Below are 20,199 nucleotides of genomic sequence, written 5' to 3' on the forward strand. Positions count from 1 at the left end.
TCGAATGTTAATGATCAACATCATGTATATAAAAGGAAAAAACAAAGAATTGGCCAAAAGACTATTTTTTTGAAAATGTTTTTTTTCTGTTTTTTGTTCATTGGTTTAATGGAAAACGAAACCAACCAAACCAAATAAAACAAAACAAACTAACCCGAACATAGAATCTAAACATGAATTGAAATTGTATATGTAAGCTACAACAATTACAAGTTCAGATGATCATCATGATACCAGTGATTGTAAATTACAATTGTATTCTAACAAGCAAAAAATTTTTGTATATTTGGATAAGCAAATGTTAGACTTTTTGCTACTAAGAATAGATAAGATTGTGAAGAAATTTTTTGGAAAAATTTCTCTAAAACGATAACAACAAAGATAATGAGAATTTTTCAAAATTCATAATGTAGTTATAATGAAAATGAAACAAGCGGGAAAAAAAATCTTACCGCCAGGATAGAAGTCATCTTTTGATAACGTTTCACTGATGCTGCATTATCATCATCATGGCCATAATCATTAGTGATTTTTTTCCATTTTAAAACTCTTTTTTTAGTTTTAACTAAAGTTTTCTTTCCAGCAACAACAACAACAGTAAAGAAGCCAACACTCATTGATTAGAATAAACATTTATTCTTGATTCAAACTTCTTGAACAAAAAAAAAAAAAAAATAGGGAAGGAAGGAAATGATCAAACTATAATTCATTCTTACAAGAGAAAAAAATGTAAAACGATGTATCAAATGGATCATCATTATCATCATCATCAACATCCATAATGATGAATGAATAAATACATCATCATCATAAATATACGGACAATGGCCTTATTTTTGGAAGAAGAAAGAAAAAACTTTCGTTTTACATTCATAATGATGATGATGATGATGATGGTAATTTAAAAACTCATTTTTTTTCTACAGCTTAAAAAAAATTATTAGATACATTATATTCCTGTAGAAAAAAATTATCAAGATTTAACAGTATTCAAAATTTACAAGGCTAATATATTTAATTATTATTATTATTTGTATACGATGATTTTTTTGGCCATGAATGGTCAAAATGTGGAAACAAAAAACGTGTCAAAAAACAATTAGTAAAATTGAAATTCATCATCAATGCGGCCATAAAAATATTACTATTTCTTTTACTTATGTCGCGAACATTTCATTTGCCTACGTGAATATTTTCGGATCACTGATGATGATGATTATGATTATAATCAAGGAATAAAAAAATTGGTCATGTTAGACATTCATCATTTAGGAGAATTTATCAATGAAAAGATTGGATTGCAAATGTTTTGTGTTTTGGGCAACAAAAGACAATTAAAATCAATTAACATGAATTATGGTGTCATTTAATTAAGCGGTTTTTTTGCATCCATTCAAAAAAATGGTCTTCAAATTTAGCCTTTTTCAAATGAATAAGATTACAAACCGAGCTTGTTGTTATTAAAAATAACATTATAACAATGGCAAGAACAAAAAATTGATTCATTTGGATAATTTATTTTCTCAAACTTGGCAGTTATATTTTCATTTTAGATTTTTATCTTATCAAACTACAAACTAACTACTATTTTTTTTTCATCTTTAACAAAGAACTGACGACATTAATAACCGCAAACTTTATCATTAATAATGTTGATGTTGTTGTTGTTGATGATCATGTTTCATCATTGTTATTGTCGTTGGTGGCCAAAGCCATTGTTCAGCAATTGGATTTATTTACTATTGATCGTAACAAAAACATTCATCATTGTCGATAATCATACACAATTATTGATGGTTGAATCGATAAGAATTTTACGTTATTTTGATCAACATAAAACTATTGATCAAAATGATCATCATCATCATCATCATAGAATTGTTGAACAAATCAAAACATTGATTGGTAGTAATTTAACATTGGATTGTCATGTACAGCTTGAATCGAATGATCGTCTTTATTCATTAAAATGGTATCGACAATATAATGGTAGCTATTATGAATTTTATAGTTATAGTAAGTATTTAATAATAATCTTTTTGTTATTATCGAATCTAATCAATATCAATAGAATCGATTAGTTAGTTGAATTCAACCCTATGTATCCAACAATCATTTTTACAAGCCAAAATTACAGGAAATATAATTGAATTTCATTTTATTCAATTCAATTTCTAATGATGTTTTTTCATTTTAAATAAAGACATCATTCATTCTTTCGCTATTTGTATGTGTGTCTTACAGGACAACTTGAAAAAAAAGAGATTAAACTATTGGAGCAACCAACTGTCATTGCTTATTTATATTGATGAGCTTTCTTCTTTCTCTAACAACCAAAAATGTCTATCTCATCATTCATTCTACTTAGACATCCCTTCATTCATTCAATTATTAACCTATACCGGGCCCAATCGGCTATTCATTCATAATGTCGATATGATTTATGTTATTATTATAAAATACAATTGAAATGTCTTTATTCCAGCAAAATACAAAATTCAAACACAATAGAAGGGAAGGAATTTCTTTTCTTTTCTATTCTCGTTTTGATGTCGATCAATAGAATTGATGACTACGTTAATTTTTCTCTTTTTTGGCTCGACTATCAAACTTTGAATGATTTGTTCCATTATATAATGTCTATTATTTGAACATCTGGCCAATATTGATCGATATACATCACTGTCATGAATAAAATTCAATTTGAAATGAATTTAAGTTTCAATTAAATTCAACTAAATTTGCCTGCTAGCATTGTAACATTTTTTTTAAATATTAAATATTGATGATGATGTTAATGATGACATCAATGATTATGGCTATCGACAAATAATGACAGTCAATTTTCTTTTATTCATTCATTCCGTAACTAATTCATTCGAATTTGGGCTACTGGTTTTTATTTTTTTTTGTAGCAGTGAAAAGTATTCCATTTATTCAAGAAGAAATTGATTCATTTAGTTAAAAGATAGGTAGGTAGGTAGTGATAATTTATTCTTTTTGGTGACATACAACATTAATTTGTGACATCTGTTAGAAATATGAAAAAACTTGATACAGAATTTTACATGTAAAGTAATTATTTCGCGAAAAAAAAGATGCAAAAATTAATAAACCTCTAAGCTACGAATTATTCAATCAATCAATCAATCAAAGTTTTCATTTTCATTCGATTTAATTAACTTGTTCAATTAATGAGAAGAAAGAAAAAAAAACCACAGATTTTTTTTTTTGCCAAAAAAAAATTCGACAAAATAGATGAAAGTAATAGCAAATAAATGAAAATAGCAGGAGAAAGAATCGATTAATTATTTGGGCTGATCTAATATCATCCATAATAACATGTTTGTTTAAATAAATCCATAGTTTCAAACTCAAATGCCGAACATCAGCCGACAATTCATCATAAAACATTTCCAGGCATTCGATTACATCTAATGGATGGTTGGCAAATTAATGGCCAAATAATTCGACTTGATCAGGTTGATTTTGATAGTGAAGGTATCTATCGATGTGAGGTGATTAGTGATGAAATTTTTCAAGTTGATCGTAAAGATATCAATGTAACCATCTTAGGTATGTATGTATGTATGTATGTGTATTTGACCTTTTAATAATCAGTATCTTTCATCAATGCCAAGTGCCACCAATGGAAGCACCGCGAATAATTTATCCACAAAAACAATACCGCTTTGGTGAAATTGTTCAATTACAATGTATAATGAATCCACCAGCATTGAGCATCATGAAATTCTTATCATATCGAATTCAATGGTACATCAACAATGTAGCCATATCACCTATAATGAATTCGATGAAAAATTGGACTGTAAATGTTTATTCTTATCAGAAAATTAATCACTTGAATAGATTGAAATCGAAATCGGATCTATCATTAAACGAATCAATGTTGTCGAATGAAATGGATGAAAATAAAACCATATCAGATCACGAAACGACAAGTCTATTGGAATTCATTGTCGGTGATGAACATCGCCGTTTTAAAGGATCAAATCATTTTATTGTTGGCTGTGCTGCTGAAATTTCATCAATGTATGAAAATGTATCATTGAAATCTGAACCAAATCAAAATGCAGGTAGGTGCAGCTATTATATCATTTTATGATCGCCTAATTGATGATAAATCAATCGAAATGATTTCGTTTTTCAACAAATGATATTATAAGACAAATTCATGGCCATTAGCTTAAAACATTTTTGATTTATTAAAAGTAAAATTTTTGTTTTCTTTTTTTAATTCAAATTTTGTATAGATATCTCAAAGCCAATAATCGAAGGCCTGAACACTGAATATCAAATCGGCGATCTTGTTCGTGTTAGATGTTGGCTGCCAGCAAATAAATTAACCATAAATATTAGAATCGAATGGATAATTAGTGAAAAATATAAGGTAAATTTAATTGCATTGTCAATCAGAATTTTTAAAGATTTTTATCCACCATCAGTATATACCGGCCAAAATGACTAAAGAAAAGAAACGTGGCGGTTATTCAGTAGAATTGTGTTTTCGATTAACGAACAAACATCTTGATGATCAAGGTTCATTTTCATTGAAATGTAGAAGTATTCAAAAAATGAAAATTGATAAAATCAATTCCACACAATCATCGACCATTAAAAATGATACCGAAGAAAACAAAACAAAATGGCCTGCAATGTCTACCTCATTTGAAGGAGCAATCATACCGATCGTAGTCATTCTGGCTGTTGTAATATTTGGTTAAAATTTATACGATTATAAAAATATGTTTTATGCTGATTTATTTTATTCAATTATATATGAAATAATGATTAAATTAAATGGATACAATGAAATGAAATTTTCAAGTTGAAACTTTTTTTAAAAAAAGATCAAATTATGCACAAACGAAATTTAAAGAAAATGAAAAAATTAGAAAGAAGAATATTATGACCAAATGTTAATAAAGATAGAAACTAATCGTATTTCAAACAATATATGTTATGTGCAAATATTTTGTTGATAATAATGATGGCAATGAGATTCATTTATGATGATGATCAAAAAAAAAATGCTAAATCGTTGATTTATATAAGTATCACAACTGTACGTCAATTTATATTTGCGTTTTCGAAAAATGGTTCGATTGATGATGCCACAGTAAAATAAAATTGGTTCACAGCAATATGGATTGAAGTTTCAATAGTTAGAAGGCACGGAACAAAATGATAAAACTGAAATGAAAAATTGTGGAAAAAAATAAACACAATTGGTTATAAATGAAATAATAATACACATACCAAGCGATTTAATCATGAATTGAAATGATTGATTTTTATGCAATATTGCCATGCTTCCCATACATATTGATGAAATTTCAAAGGCGCGGGCGAATGCAATGTTGAATTTTTATACAAAATAAGATATGTGTAGGAATGGTTGATATTTTCGAATGAACCATTTATGATGATTTTTCGTCAATAATTATTGCTTGCCCATTTAGAATTCATTTACATATGAATCGATGCGGCAGTATAACGTGTATCGGTATTCCACCGCCAAGCTGATGGACGCCAACGAATCAAGAATAGTCCTGATGATGATGTAGGATAGCGAAATGCGTAAAGAATCCATAAACTTACTCCAAGAACAAGACTAATGACAAAGAATAGACTTATTGCTAAGGAAGAATGAGCCATCGATGCTCGATTTTTACTTGATGCAGATATATTTCCACCAATACGTTGTTCTTGAGTATTGTACTCTAGATTTGTAAGATTTTTCTTATCTGAATGAATGTCAATATTATCTGATGATGGACCATTAGCATGGTGTTCTGTTTGACAAAAAAAAAGATTTTTGTCAATAAAACTAAAAATCCCACTAATATTCACTTACCATTGATGATAGCACTTGAATTGGAATTGTGAAAAATGGTTGGTGATGGTGTAACTATGTTTGAATTGCCATTAGTTGTTGATTGATTGGATATTGGTAATGATGGTACTAATGGAGCTGCACATTTACCAACTTCGTTGATGGCATCGTGATCACAACGATTTGCAACCCATTCTTGTCTAAGACGATCATAACCATCTGAACAACGTTCAACAGAATCACACCATACACATGAGAATGATGAATTGCCTGTCAAACATGAATGACAATCTCTGAATTTACTACAAGCTGTAAAAAATATCAAAATTACTCATAAATGATAAATCTTTAATTGGATGTTAACATACTTGGTAATGCCTTCAAGAAAATAGCCGTACCACTACGGATATTTAGCTTTCCTTCATTTTTCCTTAAATCAATTTTATGATATTCATAGATGGTTTTACGACGAACAACTACATCGAATGGATAAGAATTATTAAAATTTGTGAATTACATTAACGAAATGACTTACATATCTGTTGTCGATGAATGAAATAAGCATCCGACACACCCACTTTAACTGGATGTTCATTTTCATTAATTTTATCAATCAACACAGGTATTTGTTTATAGACGAATGCAATATCACCATTCGAATAGATTGAACATTGAAAGGTGAATTCTTTATCAGGATCACTTTGTAATCTGACATTATCCCATTGTACAACAAAAACTGTCGAATTGAAGCCATATAAGATTTGGGCACGACTTGAATTTCTCGTATCAAAATTAGCCATTAATGGAGCAATATATTGTGTAGCAGCTAACCATGCATGTACATGTTCACCCATGTAAAGAAAACCACCAGTCGCAACGGTTATTTTAGTCAAATTATGACCATAGAAAGAAAAATTGAATGGTAACGATATGGCCGCAGCACGACGATGTGAATTTGACAATACTTCATGTTTATAATTGCTGTCATTGAATGATTTTACATCGATCCATAAATTCATAGCTTTTTCCGGATCTTGAATGAATTCCATTTCAAAATATGAAAAATTCATTTTCAATACGGCATCGGATTTAGTGCGATTAGTTTCCTCTTCATATTCATGAAACGCTTTATTTTCATCGAAATCTTCTTCCGTTCCGGTGATTGTCGTTTCATCTATTGTTTGATTAATCAGATCACGACCATTATATGATGATGATGATGATGTTAATTTTGTTGGCTCTAATAATGCTGATTGTTTCATTAGTTTGGCATCCAATTTTTTATCAAATAATGTTGCTTTTTTAACAGTATTTTTGAATTTGGATGTTTCAGATTCTGGAAAAAATAGATAAAACTCAATTAGTAAGATTCATTTAAATATGAAATCAAAATCAAACTTACCACCATTATCCAGGCAATGTACATATATGATAGATTGAATAACTATCATCAGAAGCAGTAATAAAATTGATGCCAACTTAAAATTATCCATGATGATGTTTCTTATATTCAAATATTCGAAACCAATGAATTTTGTTTTCGTTCAACCAAGTTCAATCTAGATCTGTAACAATGAATATAATAATTAATTTAATATCACAACGATAGCAAGATATTATAAAATTAAAAAATGTCAAAGTTGATTATAAAATGCCAATACTAATAGAAAGGAATTCCAATTCAAAAAGGATATTAAACTTGATGACGTGTTTTGTTTGAAGATATATGTATGTCATGTACTCATAATTAACTAAAACAACAATGATTCCAATGAAACTACGACTTTATTCAACAATCATATATGATGACTTTGACAAGATTTTTTTTCTCATTTAATGTTCGAATTCCTAACCCCGATTATCGTCATCACAAAAATAAGCTATAAAAAAGAATCCGATTTGCAAAAAAAAAGTCAAAACATACCAGATTTGAGTCACAAAAAAACGGGATAGTTATAATCACAGAATGATTCGGAAATCTTTAATTTTTACAGAGTACACCACTATTCACGAATAGATCGATTTTGATAATCAGTTACAATTAGGATGAGTGAAAAAAATTATTCGTTCTTTTCGTTAATAATATGCGTTTTTTTTCTTCTTCTTGGCCTTAGTTGTTTTCGTTTTTTTTTGTTTTCTATCGCCCGACGAGTTGATAAATATTGATGATGCTTATTGCTTTCATCAAGAGTCTTTTCTAAATAATATTATGCAGCTAAACACCAACAGTTTATTAATGTTAGCTAACGATGTACACAAAAAGAAATAGAAAAACAAATGATGATACGCATTTCCTTCATCATCATCATCATAGCTTGTTGCATCACTTGATATGGATATGTGTTTTTTTTTGCAAAAAATGAACAAAATAATTCACAACACAACGTTTTGTTTTTTGATGACACCAACAAAAAAATGATTCGAAAGGTTTTTCTTTCACATCAAATACTGATAATTAGAGAAAAAGAAGTTCCTGAGAATTGTGACCATTACCAACCTATCATTGAATTTCAATGTCTACAAATTTGAAAGAAATTTGTCCAAATTTTGTTGCTGTTGTTGTTTGATGATATTATAAGATAAATGGCCACCGTCACAAATGAATGACGAAGCGATTAAGTTGAGCAAACGATTCTTTATACCGATGATGATGATGATAATGATGACGAATGATGGTCAAATGTGAGAAACGAGGACACAACCAAACAACAACAGAAAAAAACCAACAGTATTATGGTTATAGCTTGTTTTAATGTTTCGTTGTTGTTGTTCTTTTTTTTTGTTTGTTATCAACATACAATAATGTCAACCCGATCCATGGAAAACGAATCAAAACAGATTTTTAATGCCAATATTCAACAACAACAACAACAACAACAACAAAAACACACAAAACATATAGCGCAGAATGAGAAATACAAGATAAGATATTTTTGGGAAAGAGAGAACTCAACCACTCACATTTTTACGAATTTGTTCTTGATGAGAGCGAATGAGATCGTAGTAGTGGTTCATTTTAATGAATTTTTTTTCGAACACACACAAAATCCTGGTCGAAAAAAAAATTAATGCCGACATTTGTATTCTGGCTATTATTGTTACTCTGCAGATGAAACAATGATGATCCTATGCTCTAAACACAGAGTGTATTGAACTTTTTTTTTGGACAAGGATTTATGTAGAAAATTATGCTTCTACCATTAGCTATAGAGAAAGAGAGATTCTACTTTTAAAATTTAACCATGTACCAAGAATCTATTAGAATTTTTTTTTTTGGACCTGAACATCCGGAACCATAATAAAATGATTTCAATGATTTTTGTTATGATTACCGACGACGATCATTGATGAGCTTATTCACATCAATCAATGATCGAATGAAAATAGGAATAGGAAATAGGACTTTTTCATCTTTAAATGACAATTAACAATGCATCCTCATTATCGTTTTTTCATTGTATTAATTCATCAACCATTTTTAACTTAAACAAACAACGGAAACTATTATGGCAAAATTTCCACTTGAATAAAATTTGTCCAAAATGGAAAGCTTAAATTAATTTCTTTCAAAAAAAAACAAGTGTTGGATTGTGATTTGGATTTTCTTTTCTTTTCTTTTTCATATTGTTCAATGCCGCAATGTATGTATACAACATATTGGTGTTCAAGGCAAATCTTTTCTTTTTTTTAAGCAACAATTTCGACAATTCCTTGACAGACTTAAATGAAACAAATTGCGTTTCCCTTCAACGATTATAATATTTTCGAATCCTGGCAAAACAAGTTCAAACTAAATCATCAATGCTGTATTTCAGATAGATTGTCAAACGATTGCGTATGATTTTTTGGAAATGAAATGAAATTTTTTTCATCATACAATATTTTTTTCAAAAGAAACGATACAGAAATGTTTGAATCACCCGATCGATTGTATGATTCGAATAGTATGCTGAATATTTTTTATCTTAATCTTTGGTTTCTATCTCCTTTTTCAGATTTATTCATTACATAACAATGTTTTGGGTGCCTTTTTAAATCCAAATTTAATCCAAAAATAACTATTTTTATCCACTATTATTCATTTAGCCATTTACAAAAAAACAGTTGACTATATAGTAATGATTGCCATTGATCATCATCAAATAATTGTCCTTTTTTTCAAATCAAATCCATTCATTCATTCATTCATTCAAGGTTTGGCTCTTTTGGATACCAGATTTTTTTTTGAAGAATCTTGACATTGACCTAAATAAATCTTCAAAACAAAACAATACCAGGCAAGCAAACAAACAAATAAAATGACATGTTGTGTTCGGTTACCTGGCTATTCGCCAACAACAAATCTAGTCAGGGTGTGTGTGAGAGAGTATATGTGTTTGATCTAGTTTGGTAACGAAACAATCATTCGATATTCCGGTTTCTTCACCTTTTTCTTTGATTTAAATTAGAACATTCAACAACAACAACAAAAAAAATAATGAACTTTTTTTCACAGTAAACCTGAGAATGGATTTAAAATTGGGAATCATCATCATCATTATTATTATTATCATTTGATGATTTTGATTGCAATTATTGTTTTTTTTTCTACCATTTCAAATGATTTATAATTAAATCACGCAAATAAGATAATGATGATTACACTAAAATGTTCTCACCACAATAACATACATTTTTTTTTTTTTTGAAAATGTTCATTTCAAAATTCAAACAAACGATGGCGTTAGTTGAGTATATAATTTCGTTTTTTTTAATGTTCGAAAAATAATATCCGGCCGACTATCACGAGATGAGCCACAATCTCAATCACAGTGAAAATGATAATTATTAACCAACAAAACAATAATTATAATTTCTCATTTTTTTGGTAAAAGAATGAACAGATTTAATTGACATTCGATTGTTTTGTTTGTAAATAAGTTTTCGTATTTTTGGATTCTTATTTTGTAGTGGGAGTATTCGTAATTATTTTCTTAAATTATTCATCACTTGACAATGTGAATACAACGATGAAAACAACTTGTATACATCATTATTGACAATGAAATTAGATTTTCAAAATAAATTATTTCGAATCGGATATCGTAATGTTGGTTAATTTTTTTGATTTTATGATTCATATTTATTTTAAAATTTATTTTCTATCAACTTTTAGGTTCTTCCATTTACCAATATTGATCCAAGTTTGGAAATTTTTGCGGGTATCGAAGGAAAATTAATCCAAATTATTGCTGATCATTTTAATTTTACAATCGAATTTATTGAAAGTCATTATGAAGGTCGATTGAAAGACATTAATGGTAATTGGACTGGACTAATTGGACAAATTCAAGAAGGTCGATTTGATATGGGTATCGGTGCCATCAGTATAAATTACAATCGAATTTTTGCCGTCAATTTTCTTGAACCACATTATATTGACTCATTTACGTTTATAACAAATCCAGCTGCTAAACATATCGGTTTTGATGTTTTGATGCGACCGTTCCGTCATGAAGTTTGGTTTGTATTTTTTTTCATGCTCATAATCGCTTCGTTATTTCAGCAATTTGAAAAGTATATGACATCAATCACCAACATTGTACGCGATCAGAAATCATCAACATCAAAACATAACATTTTCTGGATTAATTTGTGCCTTTTGTTTCGTCAACCATATTCAAAACTTGTTCAAATAAATCTTTCATTGAAAATATTTGCCATTATATGGGCGATTTCGGCCTTAATTCTCACCAATTCATATGCCGGTTGTCTTTGTTCAATCATGGCTTTGCCATCTGAGCAGGTTATTGATTCGGTTGAAAAATTAGCCATGGAATGTCGGCTAAAACATATCAGCACAATCGGCATCAATACTGATTACTACACCTCAATGAAGGTAAAGAAATGATCTGCTTCTTTTCATTCTAAATTTCATTCTATTAATTGCAGAATAGTTCAAATCCCACATTGCAAAATATTGGTCAGGATATGAAATTCGTATCGGACCGACATAAAGGAATTCAAAAGGTGCTTTCATATGCAAGTCGCAATCATAACTATGCATTTCCAGGTTCACATGAGCAATTTTTATTCACCAAAATAATGATTGGATGGAATCAACTTTACCTGCCACCATCTACAGCATCCTTTTTTCCTCTTTTCTATGCTATTCCGGTACCAAAAACTTTCATTTACCGAGATGAATTTAATCAAATGTTAGTAAGATTCTCAAAAAAGTTTATTTGTTAAATTTTTTTTCTTTACTTTAAGAATCAAACACGCGAATGAAGCCGGCTTCCTGAAATGCTGGAGATTATTGGAAATTCTCAAAGTATTTCGAAAACGTCGAAAAAATGCTTTGGAAAAGGTGAAAATACAGTCCTCATCATCATCGTCTTCTTCCTCTTCAGCTAATATAAACATAAAATACCATCGGTTCTCTATGTTACACATGGAAATCATATTCGAACTTTATCAAATTACATGGACAATAGCCATGATAACTTTAATATCGGAATTATTCATTTATTATCGATTAATGTCCAGGTTGATCTCAAACATTAATAGATTATTTAATCATATCACCAATCAATATGATCGGCATGGATAATAGGTTATGCGAAAATGTCTTGAAAACCAAAATTTCCTGTACATTATGATGATAAAGGCCATAAATAATTTTCCCAGATAATTAGTAAATAAATTATACATAATTATATACTTGCCTGTTATTATGACGACAATTTGCTAAAAAGTAAAAAAAAATAACTGTTCAATTGATTTATTGTCTACTTTTCAATCGATTGTGATTTAATTTTATTTTTCGAAATGAAATTGAATTTACAACAACAAAATCTGCTTGTAGCTTTTATTGAGGTAAGATGAATGTTTTTCTTTAAATTTATTATATTTTAATCAGAATGTCTTTAGGGTTTACCTTTTACATTGGTCAATCACTCTAGTCACACGGCCGATGGAATTGAAGGAAAATTATTATCAACATTGGCTGAGTATTTTAATTTTACCACCAGTTTTATTGATTGTATTGATGATTTTGGTGCCTTGAAATCGAATGGAAATTGGACCGGTTTAATTGGAAAAATATTCTATAAAGTGAGTATGAGTAAGCCATTGCATAATATTCCAATTTTAATCAATGCTATTGCATAGGAGGCTGATTTAGGTTTTGGTGGTATTGCAATTAGTCACGAAGAATTACGCGACGTCCAGTTTTTCCATTATCATTGGATTGATCAATTTGGATTCGCTACCAAAAATTTTATAAATCCAATCGATCCTGACATTCTTCTGAAGCCATATGATCGCACAGTTTGGATATGCCTTTTGATAAGTTTAATCATCGTCTATCTGTTAAGCCTGTTGCAATCATATTTCAACTCAAAAGAATTATCTAATGGCAGTCTATTCTGGTTGCAAATATGTGCATTATTTCATCAATCTTATGATAGTTTGTCTAAATTATCTTTGTCATTTAAAATTTGTGGTATCATTTGGATATTTGCCATGATGATTTTTACCAATTTATATAGTGGAAATCTTTGTTCAATTTTAGCAACACCATCCAGTCATCCGTTTTCAACTATTGAAAAATTAGTACAAGCATGCCATTGTGGTCTGATAATACCGTTAGGATTGGATACTCCATTTTATGACAATCTAATCGTTTCTAAATATTTAAAAATAGTTTCGAGAAAAGAAGAAGCTATACAGATGATAATTTCACCTGGATTTCATAATGCCAAACATTATGCTTTTATCTATTCTCGTGAACGATTACGTACAGCTCGAGCCTTTCATGGTTCGAACATACTTTACATTCCGCCACGAACTGAATCTACCTTTTTCCCAATGATATTAGCCATGCCAGTTCGAACGGATTTTCCATATCGAAAAAATTTTGATAGAATGTAAGTGATAACATTCAATTAAATCAATTGTTGAATAAATGAAAAATTTTTGTTAGCATATCTCAATCATTTGATTCTGGATTAATTAGACAATGGTCAAATCTTCAAACATTTGCTATCAGTTTACGGCATAGAGGAGATCATCACAATGATATTATTGAAGATGCGAATGAAATTATTGGGAGTTTTACTTTGCAACAATTGGAAAGTTTATTCATATTTTATTTAATATGTCTATTATCGGCTTTATTTTTGTTCATCATTGAAATTTGCTCTAAAAACTTATGGTTTACCAACAACATTCTTAATTGAGCTTTCAATCAACACAATTCAATAGGTAGGTGTATCTAATGCAACAATTTATTCTTATAGCGATAAAAATCGAGTATTATACAACCATATTAAGAACTTTTAGACCTAAATGACCTTACAATCATTTTGAACATTATAATTAAAGATAAGGCAATAATTTTTTCAAATATTAACAACATTCAAACAATGCTTGGTTATAGAATCAGTCGTTTTCAAGAAATGTACTATTCTAATCATACGATTTTTTAGTCTGTCGAAAAATTCGCACCATGAAATTATTTTCGAATAAAAGAAAAAATATTATGACAAGACACTTTATATCGATTGATTATTTCTACTTGATAGATTTGAATAAAAAGAAAATTCCTTGATTTTTTTTTGTTTGAGTCTCACATACATATTTCGAAAATAAAAATGAAATTGAATTTCGCTCAAACACTTTTCAAAATCGGTTTTGTCAATGTAATTTATCTAATAGAATCTTAGCCTGATTAACCACTTTGTTCGTATTTTTTTTTCTTTTGTAAAGGATTTACCGTTTTTTTCATTCAATCCAACAAATCCCAATGAATCCTATGGAATGGATGGAAAATTATTCAAAACATTGTCTAACCATTTTAATTTCACCATTCAATATGTTGCTTGCCAAAGTTTTGGTATACAAAATATTTTGGGTAATTGGTCCGGTATTGTAGGAAAAATTATTGAAGAGGTTTGGATATAAAATTTTTTATCAATTTATTAATCTAATTTTGTTGTTTTTTTTCTAAAAATAGGAAATCGATTTTGGTGTTGGGGGTGTTGTGATGAATCACGAACGAATATTAGTTATACCATTTCTAGATACTTATTGGATGGATCGATTGGCGTTTGCTATTCGGAAACAGCAACCACATCTCAATTTTGATATCCTACTTAGGCCATTTGAACTCGATGTTTGGCTATGTTTATTAGCCACTTTTCTCTTGTTTTTTATTTTTGATAATTTGATGAATCGTTTGTTTCCTCCAAAATCTTCACTGCCAACTGGTCATCAAATTGATAGTTTAGATAATCTTTGTTGGATAGATTTCTGCCTATTATGTCGACAACCTTATCCATGGCTGGCCAGATTGAGATTATCAACAAAAATCTGTACAATAATTTTCATTTTTTCGATTTCAGTACTTTCAAACAATTACGGTGGTGGCCTTTGTTCTTTGTTAGCCGTACCGGCTAGTGTATCCATAGATAATATAGATAAATTAGCCGATGCTTGTCGCTCCCATCGCATTATACCATTGAGCTTAGATGCTGGATATTTCCAAAAGATGAAGGTATTTTATTTCAAACTAAACTTTATTTAACACTAATAAAATGATTAAAGGACACAAACATCTATTCGTTTCGGGAAATTTCTCAGACCATTCAGTCTGCAAAAAATCGTGAAGAGGCCATTATGAAGATTTTGAATAATTCAGGCAGTGAACAACAGCAATATGCTTTCCTTTATCCTCGAGAACGTCTTCGATTTTCGCAGCTAAGAGCGGGTAAAGATTTGTTATACGTTTCACCGGATACAGAAGAAGCATCATTTTTCCCGTTGCACATTTCGATTCCTACTCGACCAACCTTCAAATATCGGAAAGAATTTTCTCGAATGTAAATTATTTTAAGTGTTGTTTTTTTAAAAAAATATTTTAATATATTTTCTGTAGAATTCAACAGATCCAATTTGCTGGTTTACTTAAACGATGGAGAAATCTAGAAATTATTCGAATAACACTGAAAAAAACAAATCAAAATACATTGGAACCGGAATCTGATTCGTTAACTGAAAATAAGATTAAAGTTATCAAAAAATTTAACTTGCAAAATCTTCAATCAATATTCTATGTTTATTTTATTTGGATGAGCATAGCTGTCATTTCTTTAATCATGGAAATCAGTGTGAGATATCTATCCATTTTTATGATCCTTTCATGATCTTTTTTTGACCAAAAAATCATTGAATTTTTATAGAATTTTCATATGTATTTTATTTTATCAATTTGTTTAAATAAAAATGTAATCTAATCTAACTAGTTTCTATTTTAAGATCGGTTATTATTTCCGGTTATAATGAAAACATAAGGCAATCTTTTGTTTTTGGAATGTTGCTAACATTGCAAAAATGCTTGGTTATGGAATCAATCTTTCCCATGAAATATACTATTTCTAATCATGAGAATTTTTTTTTGTATGTCGAAGAATTCACACCATAAAATTATTTTGGAATAAAAGGAAAAAATACGATACAAAACTTTATAACAATATCGATTATATAATGACTTGTACTTGATGGATTCGAATAATGAAAAAATTCCTTGATTTTTTTTTTTTCGTTTTGGTTTCATACTCATCGAAAATAAAAATGAAATTGAATTTGGAACAAAAACTTTTCAAAATCGGTTTTATGAATGTATTTTATCTAATAGAACTGGTAACCTGATTAATAACTTTTCTTTTTTTTTGTTGGTTAAGGAACTACCGTTTTTTGCAATCAATTCGATAAATCCCAATGAATCTTATGGAATTGATGGAAAATTATTTAAAACGTTGTCTAATTATTTTAACTTCAGCATTCAATATGTCGCTGGTGAAAATTTTGGTATACAAAGCGGTCCGGGTAATTTTTCCGGTGTCTTAGGAAAAATCCTTGAAGAGGTAAAATTTTTTATTAATTTATTAATTTAATATGATTGGTTTTTTCAAAAATAGGAACTCGATTTTGGTGTTGGAGGTTTTGTAATATCTTACGAACGAATGTTATTTATACCATTTCTAGAAACTTATTGGATGGATCGATTGGCGTTTGTTATTCGGCCGCAACAACCCTATCTAGCTTTTGATATCCTACTTCGGCCATTTGAACTCGATGTTTGGCTATGCTTATTGGCAACTTTTCTTTTGTTTTTCATTTTTGATCAATTAAAGAATCGTTTGTTTTCGCCAAAATCTTCAGTGTCGATTGGTCAACAAATTGATAGTTTGGATAATCTTTGTTGGATCAATTTCTGCCTATTATATCGGCAACCTTATCCATGGCTGACCAGATTGAGATTATCAGCAAAAATCTGTGCAATAAGTTTCATTTTCTCTATTTCAGTACTTTCAAATAATTACGGTGGTGGCCTATGTTCTTTATTAGCCCTACCGGCTAGTTCATCCATAGATAATCTCGACAAATTGGCTGATGCTTGTCGTTCCAATCACATAATACCGTTAGCCTTAGATGGTGGATTTTTCCAAAAGATGAAGGTATTTAACTTCAAACTAAACTTTTTTATTACTAATAAAATGATTAAAGGGCACAAACATCTATTCGTTTCGGGAAATTTCTCGGACCGTTCAACCTACAAAGAATATGGAAGAAGCCATTATGAAGATTTTGAAAAATGAACAACAGCAATATGCCTTCCTTTATCCTCGAGAACGTCTTCGATTTTCACAGCTAAGAGCGGGTAAAGATTTGTTATACGTTTCACCGGATACAGAAGATGCTTCATTTTTACTTATGCACGTTTCTATTCCAACTCAACCAACATTCAAATATCGAAGAGAATTTTCTCGAATGTAAATTATTTTAAGCGTTGTTGTTTTTAAAAAATATTTCAATAATAATATATTTTCTCCAGTATTCGCCAATTTCAATTTGCTGGTTTACTACAAAAATGGAGAAATCAAGAAATAATCCGATTTACATTGGAAAAAACAAATCAAAATGCATTGGAAACTATTTCTGATCTAGAGCAGAAATCTGATTCATTTACCGAAGAAGACGTTACATTTAGCGAAAAATTTAACATGCAAAATCTTCAATCAATATTCTGTATTTATTTTATTTGGATAAGCATAGCTGTCAGTTCTTTAATTATGGAAATCAGTGTATACAAATTTTTGTCTAACAAACAACAACCGAAATCAATATAACATTTGAAATTAATATTTTAATGAAAATTCAATCAATGATTTATTGGTCAAATATATAAATAAAAAAGTCGAAAAAAAGTGAAATAAAATATTAGTTAAAATTCATCAGTTAAATTTCCGATTGTGTATATGTAAATGTTCATGCATAAATGTAAATGAATTTGAATGATCATATTGTTGGGATTTACAAACAAAAAAAGTTCAAGTTTCATATGACATAGGACTAGATTTTTTTTTAGGTATCGAGGTGGGCATGGATAAGTTATGTTGATCCGAATATAGATAAAAAACATAGATTATAGTAGAAAGGAATGTGTGTGTGTATGCATGTTCTTTGATCTTCGGTAAACAAAATAATTGATTTTTCATCAATATTAATTATTGTTTCATTCGCCATTAGGATCATTATCGTCCAAAAGATCATCCAAACTTTGAGCATTGCTAACCGGTCTTGATGTCTGTCGCAATTGTTCCTGCATGATCATCAATTGTTCTTGCATTCGTCGAATTTCTTCTTGTTTCATTTGCAACAATCGATCGGCTGATAAACCACTAGAATCCAATCTAATTCAATTAAATCAAATTATATAAACAGTATAAAACTTATAACAAAAACATACTCAGCAATACGACCACCATTCAATTGAGCCAAATAATTTGTTCGGTAATTTTCATAGAGAACATCGCTGGTTGAATCTTTAAGATCTTGCATATGCAAACTATGAAAAAAACCTTAAAATTATGATTTAATTATCTAAAGTTGAAATGATAATACCTAAGGAATGTCCGTAATTTGATAAAATCGCTATAACGTTCATCCTGTATGTCGACAATACCCCAAGGATATTCACGACCTCGAATACGACGACCATTCAGATCAATACTTGTCGTACTACCAATTATTGCGAATGGAATACTTTCACGAATTTCTTTATCTTTAATACGATACAATTCATCTTCATCACTATCGCATTCCGGAATTTTGAAGATGTTTATTCCATTCTCCTCTAATTCACGAAGAATTTTTTTCTTAAGCTGAGCAACTTCAATTGCTGTCAAAGAATCAGCTTTAGCAATTACAGGAACAATGTTGATTTTTGAATTTAATCGTTTCATGAATTGAATATCCAGTTGTGTAAGTCTTAAAATTAACAATAACATTGATATAATAAAATTATTTCGAATGAAAAGAAACAATCTTACCCACGACCGAATGGTGAAATAAAATACAAACAACAATGAATACGATTGTCAACAATGTTCTTACGATTCAATCCGGATTCATCCTTAAAGTATTGATTGAATTGTTCATCGATATAGTTTTCAACAATTTGAAAACTACCACTTGTGTTCAATGAATCACCAAATCCAGGTGTATCAACAATTGTCACACGAAGTTTGATACCTTTTTCAATGATATCCAATTGTTTCTTTTCAATGTTGACAGTTCGTTCGAGAAGTTTGTCTACCGAAGGTATTTTACGATCCTTGTATAAATCACCAAGAAAAAGACAATTTACCAAAGTTGATTTGCCAAGGCCTGATTCTCCAACCACCATTATGCTGAAATCAAATCCTTTTTTGGCTGATTTTCGATGAACATGTTCGGGCAAAGTTGCAAATCCAATTTCACCCTTTTATTTAGCAAAAAAAAAAAAAAAAAAATGAATGAATGAAAAATATTTTTGACCAATTTTTAATTAAAATTTTTCTTATCGCTTACTCCAATCGGCATTTTTCAAAACAGGTTAATCAACAATTCTAAAAAAAACAAGGAATTTAATTAAGATAAGTTGCAAAAATGGATTCTTTACGAATAGCTGCCGTTAAAAAAGCCTACACCCGATCCCGATAGTTCGAGCGTAAATCGAACCCGAATACAAAAAAAATAAATACTATGATCGTAAAAGCGCATGCGTTTGAAAATGAGAGAAAGATTTTTTTTTCAATTTTTTTCTTCAGTATCATCAATTCCTTCTATTGCTATCGCAATCCTATTTATAAATCTTATCTTATCGATCGGATCATTATCAAAATCCTTTTGTTTGATAAATAAATAATGACAAATACATTTTACATTCAAACGATGACTATCAAATTGAATGAATAAAATATTTTAGGGTTTAAAGAGAAATTTTTGTAACTTTGTTCATGAACGGTTGGCAATTT

The 20,199-nt window shown here is 29.4% G+C and overlaps 6 protein-coding genes across 10 annotated transcripts; 4 read left to right on the top strand and 2 right to left on the bottom strand.

The window, feature by feature from the left end:
- Positions 1-1,600: 1,600 nt before the first annotated feature.
- On the top strand, positions 1,601-4,854 carry LOC113794037 (uncharacterized). The gene is made up of 5 exons (XM_027344124.2): positions 1,601-2,016; positions 3,367-3,576; positions 3,642-4,097; positions 4,275-4,411; positions 4,467-4,854. Exons 1-5 carry the CDS (start codon positions 1,650-1,652, stop codon positions 4,743-4,745), a joined length of 1,449 nt encoding a protein of 482 aa, XP_027199925.2. The 5' UTR covers positions 1,601-1,649; the 3' UTR covers positions 4,746-4,854.
- l(1)G0289 (plexin domain containing lethal (1) G0289) lies at positions 4,766-8,744 on the bottom strand. The gene is made up of 7 exons (XM_027344125.2): positions 7,782-8,744; positions 7,260-7,422; positions 6,393-7,193; positions 6,226-6,333; positions 5,879-6,166; positions 5,281-5,816; positions 4,766-5,214 (listed from the first exon to the last, which is right to left on the bottom strand). Exons 2-6 carry the CDS (start codon positions 7,348-7,350, stop codon positions 5,491-5,493), a joined length of 1,614 nt encoding a protein of 537 aa, XP_027199926.1. The 5' UTR covers positions 7,351-7,422; positions 7,782-8,744; the 3' UTR covers positions 4,766-5,214; positions 5,281-5,490.
- Positions 8,745-10,482: 1,738 nt separating this feature from the next.
- On the top strand, positions 10,483-12,450 carry LOC113794044 (glutamate receptor ionotropic, kainate glr-3-like). Its single transcript, XM_075823683.1, has 5 exons — positions 10,483-10,724; positions 10,808-10,946; positions 11,013-11,735; positions 11,789-12,054; positions 12,110-12,450. Exons 2-5 carry the CDS (start codon positions 10,899-10,901, stop codon positions 12,447-12,449), a joined length of 1,377 nt encoding a protein of 458 aa, XP_075679798.1. The 5' UTR covers positions 10,483-10,724; positions 10,808-10,898; the 3' UTR covers position 12,450.
- Positions 12,451-12,574: 124 nt separating this feature from the next.
- LOC113794046 (glutamate receptor-like) lies at positions 12,575-16,139 on the top strand. Of its 4 annotated transcripts, none has more exons than XM_075823691.1 (5): positions 12,575-12,715; positions 12,770-12,952; positions 13,010-13,767; positions 13,824-14,104; positions 14,609-14,736. In XM_075823691.1, the coding sequence occupies exons 1-4, from the start codon at positions 12,668-12,670 to the stop codon at positions 14,077-14,079; spliced, it is 1,245 nt and encodes a 414-aa protein (XP_075679806.1). In that variant the 5' UTR covers positions 12,575-12,667; the 3' UTR covers positions 14,080-14,104; positions 14,609-14,736. The 4 variants fall into 4 exon arrangements, with proteins under 4 accessions (XP_075679806.1, XP_075679811.1, XP_075679809.1 ...); XM_075823696.1 differs by lacking the exons at positions 12,575-12,715; positions 12,770-12,952; positions 13,824-14,104 and adding exons at positions 14,856-15,395; positions 15,446-15,720; positions 15,777-16,139 and having other exon boundaries at positions 13,656-13,767; positions 14,609-14,791; XM_075823694.1 differs by lacking the exons at positions 12,575-12,715; positions 12,770-12,952; positions 13,010-13,767 and adding exons at positions 14,856-15,395; positions 15,446-15,720; positions 15,777-16,139 and having other exon boundaries at positions 13,976-14,104; positions 14,609-14,791.
- A 332-nt stretch (positions 16,140-16,471) lies between these two features.
- On the top strand, positions 16,472-18,097 carry LOC113794028 (glutamate receptor-like). The gene is made up of 5 exons (XM_075821979.1): positions 16,472-16,519; positions 16,582-16,764; positions 16,819-17,358; positions 17,408-17,673; positions 17,736-18,097. The coding sequence occupies exons 1-5, from the start codon at positions 16,472-16,474 to the stop codon at positions 18,028-18,030; spliced, it is 1,332 nt and encodes a 443-aa protein (XP_075678094.1). The 3' UTR covers positions 18,031-18,097.
- On the bottom strand, positions 18,028-20,158 carry LOC113794027 (septin-2-like). 2 transcript variants are annotated; one of them, XM_075823743.1, is made up of 6 exons: positions 20,101-20,158; positions 19,754-19,791; positions 19,234-19,664; positions 18,806-19,171; positions 18,651-18,749; positions 18,028-18,594 (listed from the first exon to the last, which is right to left on the bottom strand). In XM_075823743.1, exons 2-6 carry the CDS (start codon positions 19,763-19,765, stop codon positions 18,417-18,419), a joined length of 1,086 nt encoding a protein of 361 aa, XP_075679858.1. In that variant the 5' UTR covers positions 19,766-19,791; positions 20,101-20,158; the 3' UTR covers positions 18,028-18,416. The 2 variants fall into 2 exon arrangements, with proteins under 2 accessions (XP_075679858.1, XP_075679855.1); XM_075823740.1 differs by lacking the exon at positions 20,101-20,158 and adding an exon at positions 19,845-19,995.
- Positions 20,159-20,199: the final 41 nt, after the last annotated feature.

Source organism: Dermatophagoides pteronyssinus, unplaced genomic scaffold (genome assembly GCF_027571235.1).
Source record: "Dermatophagoides pteronyssinus isolate colony J.1.1.1.1 unplaced genomic scaffold, Derpt_VIB-CSIC_2022.12 sq0001, whole genome shotgun sequence".
NCBI classification, from domain to species: Eukaryota; Metazoa; Arthropoda; class Arachnida; order Sarcoptiformes; family Pyroglyphidae; genus Dermatophagoides; species Dermatophagoides pteronyssinus.

Coding starts and splice junctions, on each gene's coding strand:
- LOC113794037 (XM_027344124.2), top strand. CDS start 1,650: ATGTTGATGTTGTTGTTGTTGATGATCATGTTTCATCATTGTTATTGT. Junction 2,017..3,366: donor TTATGAATTTTATAGTTATA/GTAAGTATTTAA, acceptor ATAAATCCATAG/TTTCAAACTCAAATGCCGAA. Junction 4,098..4,274: donor TGAACCAAATCAAAATGCAG/GTAGGTGCAGCT, acceptor AATTTTGTATAG/ATATCTCAAAGCCAATAATC.
- LOC113794044 (XM_075823683.1), top strand. CDS start 10,899: ATGAAATTAGATTTTCAAAATAAATTATTTCGAATCGGATATCGTAAT. Junction 10,947..11,012: donor TTCGAATCGGATATCGTAAT/GTTGGTTAATTT, acceptor ATCAACTTTTAG/GTTCTTCCATTTACCAATAT. Junction 12,055..12,109: donor CGAGATGAATTTAATCAAAT/GTTAGTAAGATT, acceptor CTTTACTTTAAG/AATCAAACACGCGAATGAAG.
- LOC113794046 (XM_027344135.2), top strand. CDS start 14,494: ATGAAATTGAATTTCGCTCAAACACTTTTCAAAATCGGTTTTGTCAAT. Junction 14,542..14,608: donor TCAAAATCGGTTTTGTCAAT/GTAATTTATCTA, acceptor TCTTTTGTAAAG/GATTTACCGTTTTTTTCATT. Junction 15,721..15,776: donor CGGAAAGAATTTTCTCGAAT/GTAAATTATTTT, acceptor TATTTTCTGTAG/AATTCAACAGATCCAATTTG.
- LOC113794028 (XM_075821979.1), top strand. CDS start 16,472: ATGAAATTGAATTTGGAACAAAAACTTTTCAAAATCGGTTTTATGAAT. Junction 17,359..17,407: donor GATTTTTCCAAAAGATGAAG/GTATTTAACTTC, acceptor AAATGATTAAAG/GGCACAAACATCTATTCGTT. Junction 17,674..17,735: donor CGAAGAGAATTTTCTCGAAT/GTAAATTATTTT, acceptor TATTTTCTCCAG/TATTCGCCAATTTCAATTTG.
- LOC113794027 (XM_075823743.1), bottom strand. Junction 18,750..18,805: donor AAATTACGGACATTCCTTAG/GTATTATCATTT, acceptor TTTTTTTCATAG/TTTGCATATGCAAGATCTTA. Junction 18,595..18,650: donor AATGGTGGTCGTATTGCTGA/GTATGTTTTTGT, acceptor TAATTGAATTAG/ATTGGATTCTAGTGGTTTAT.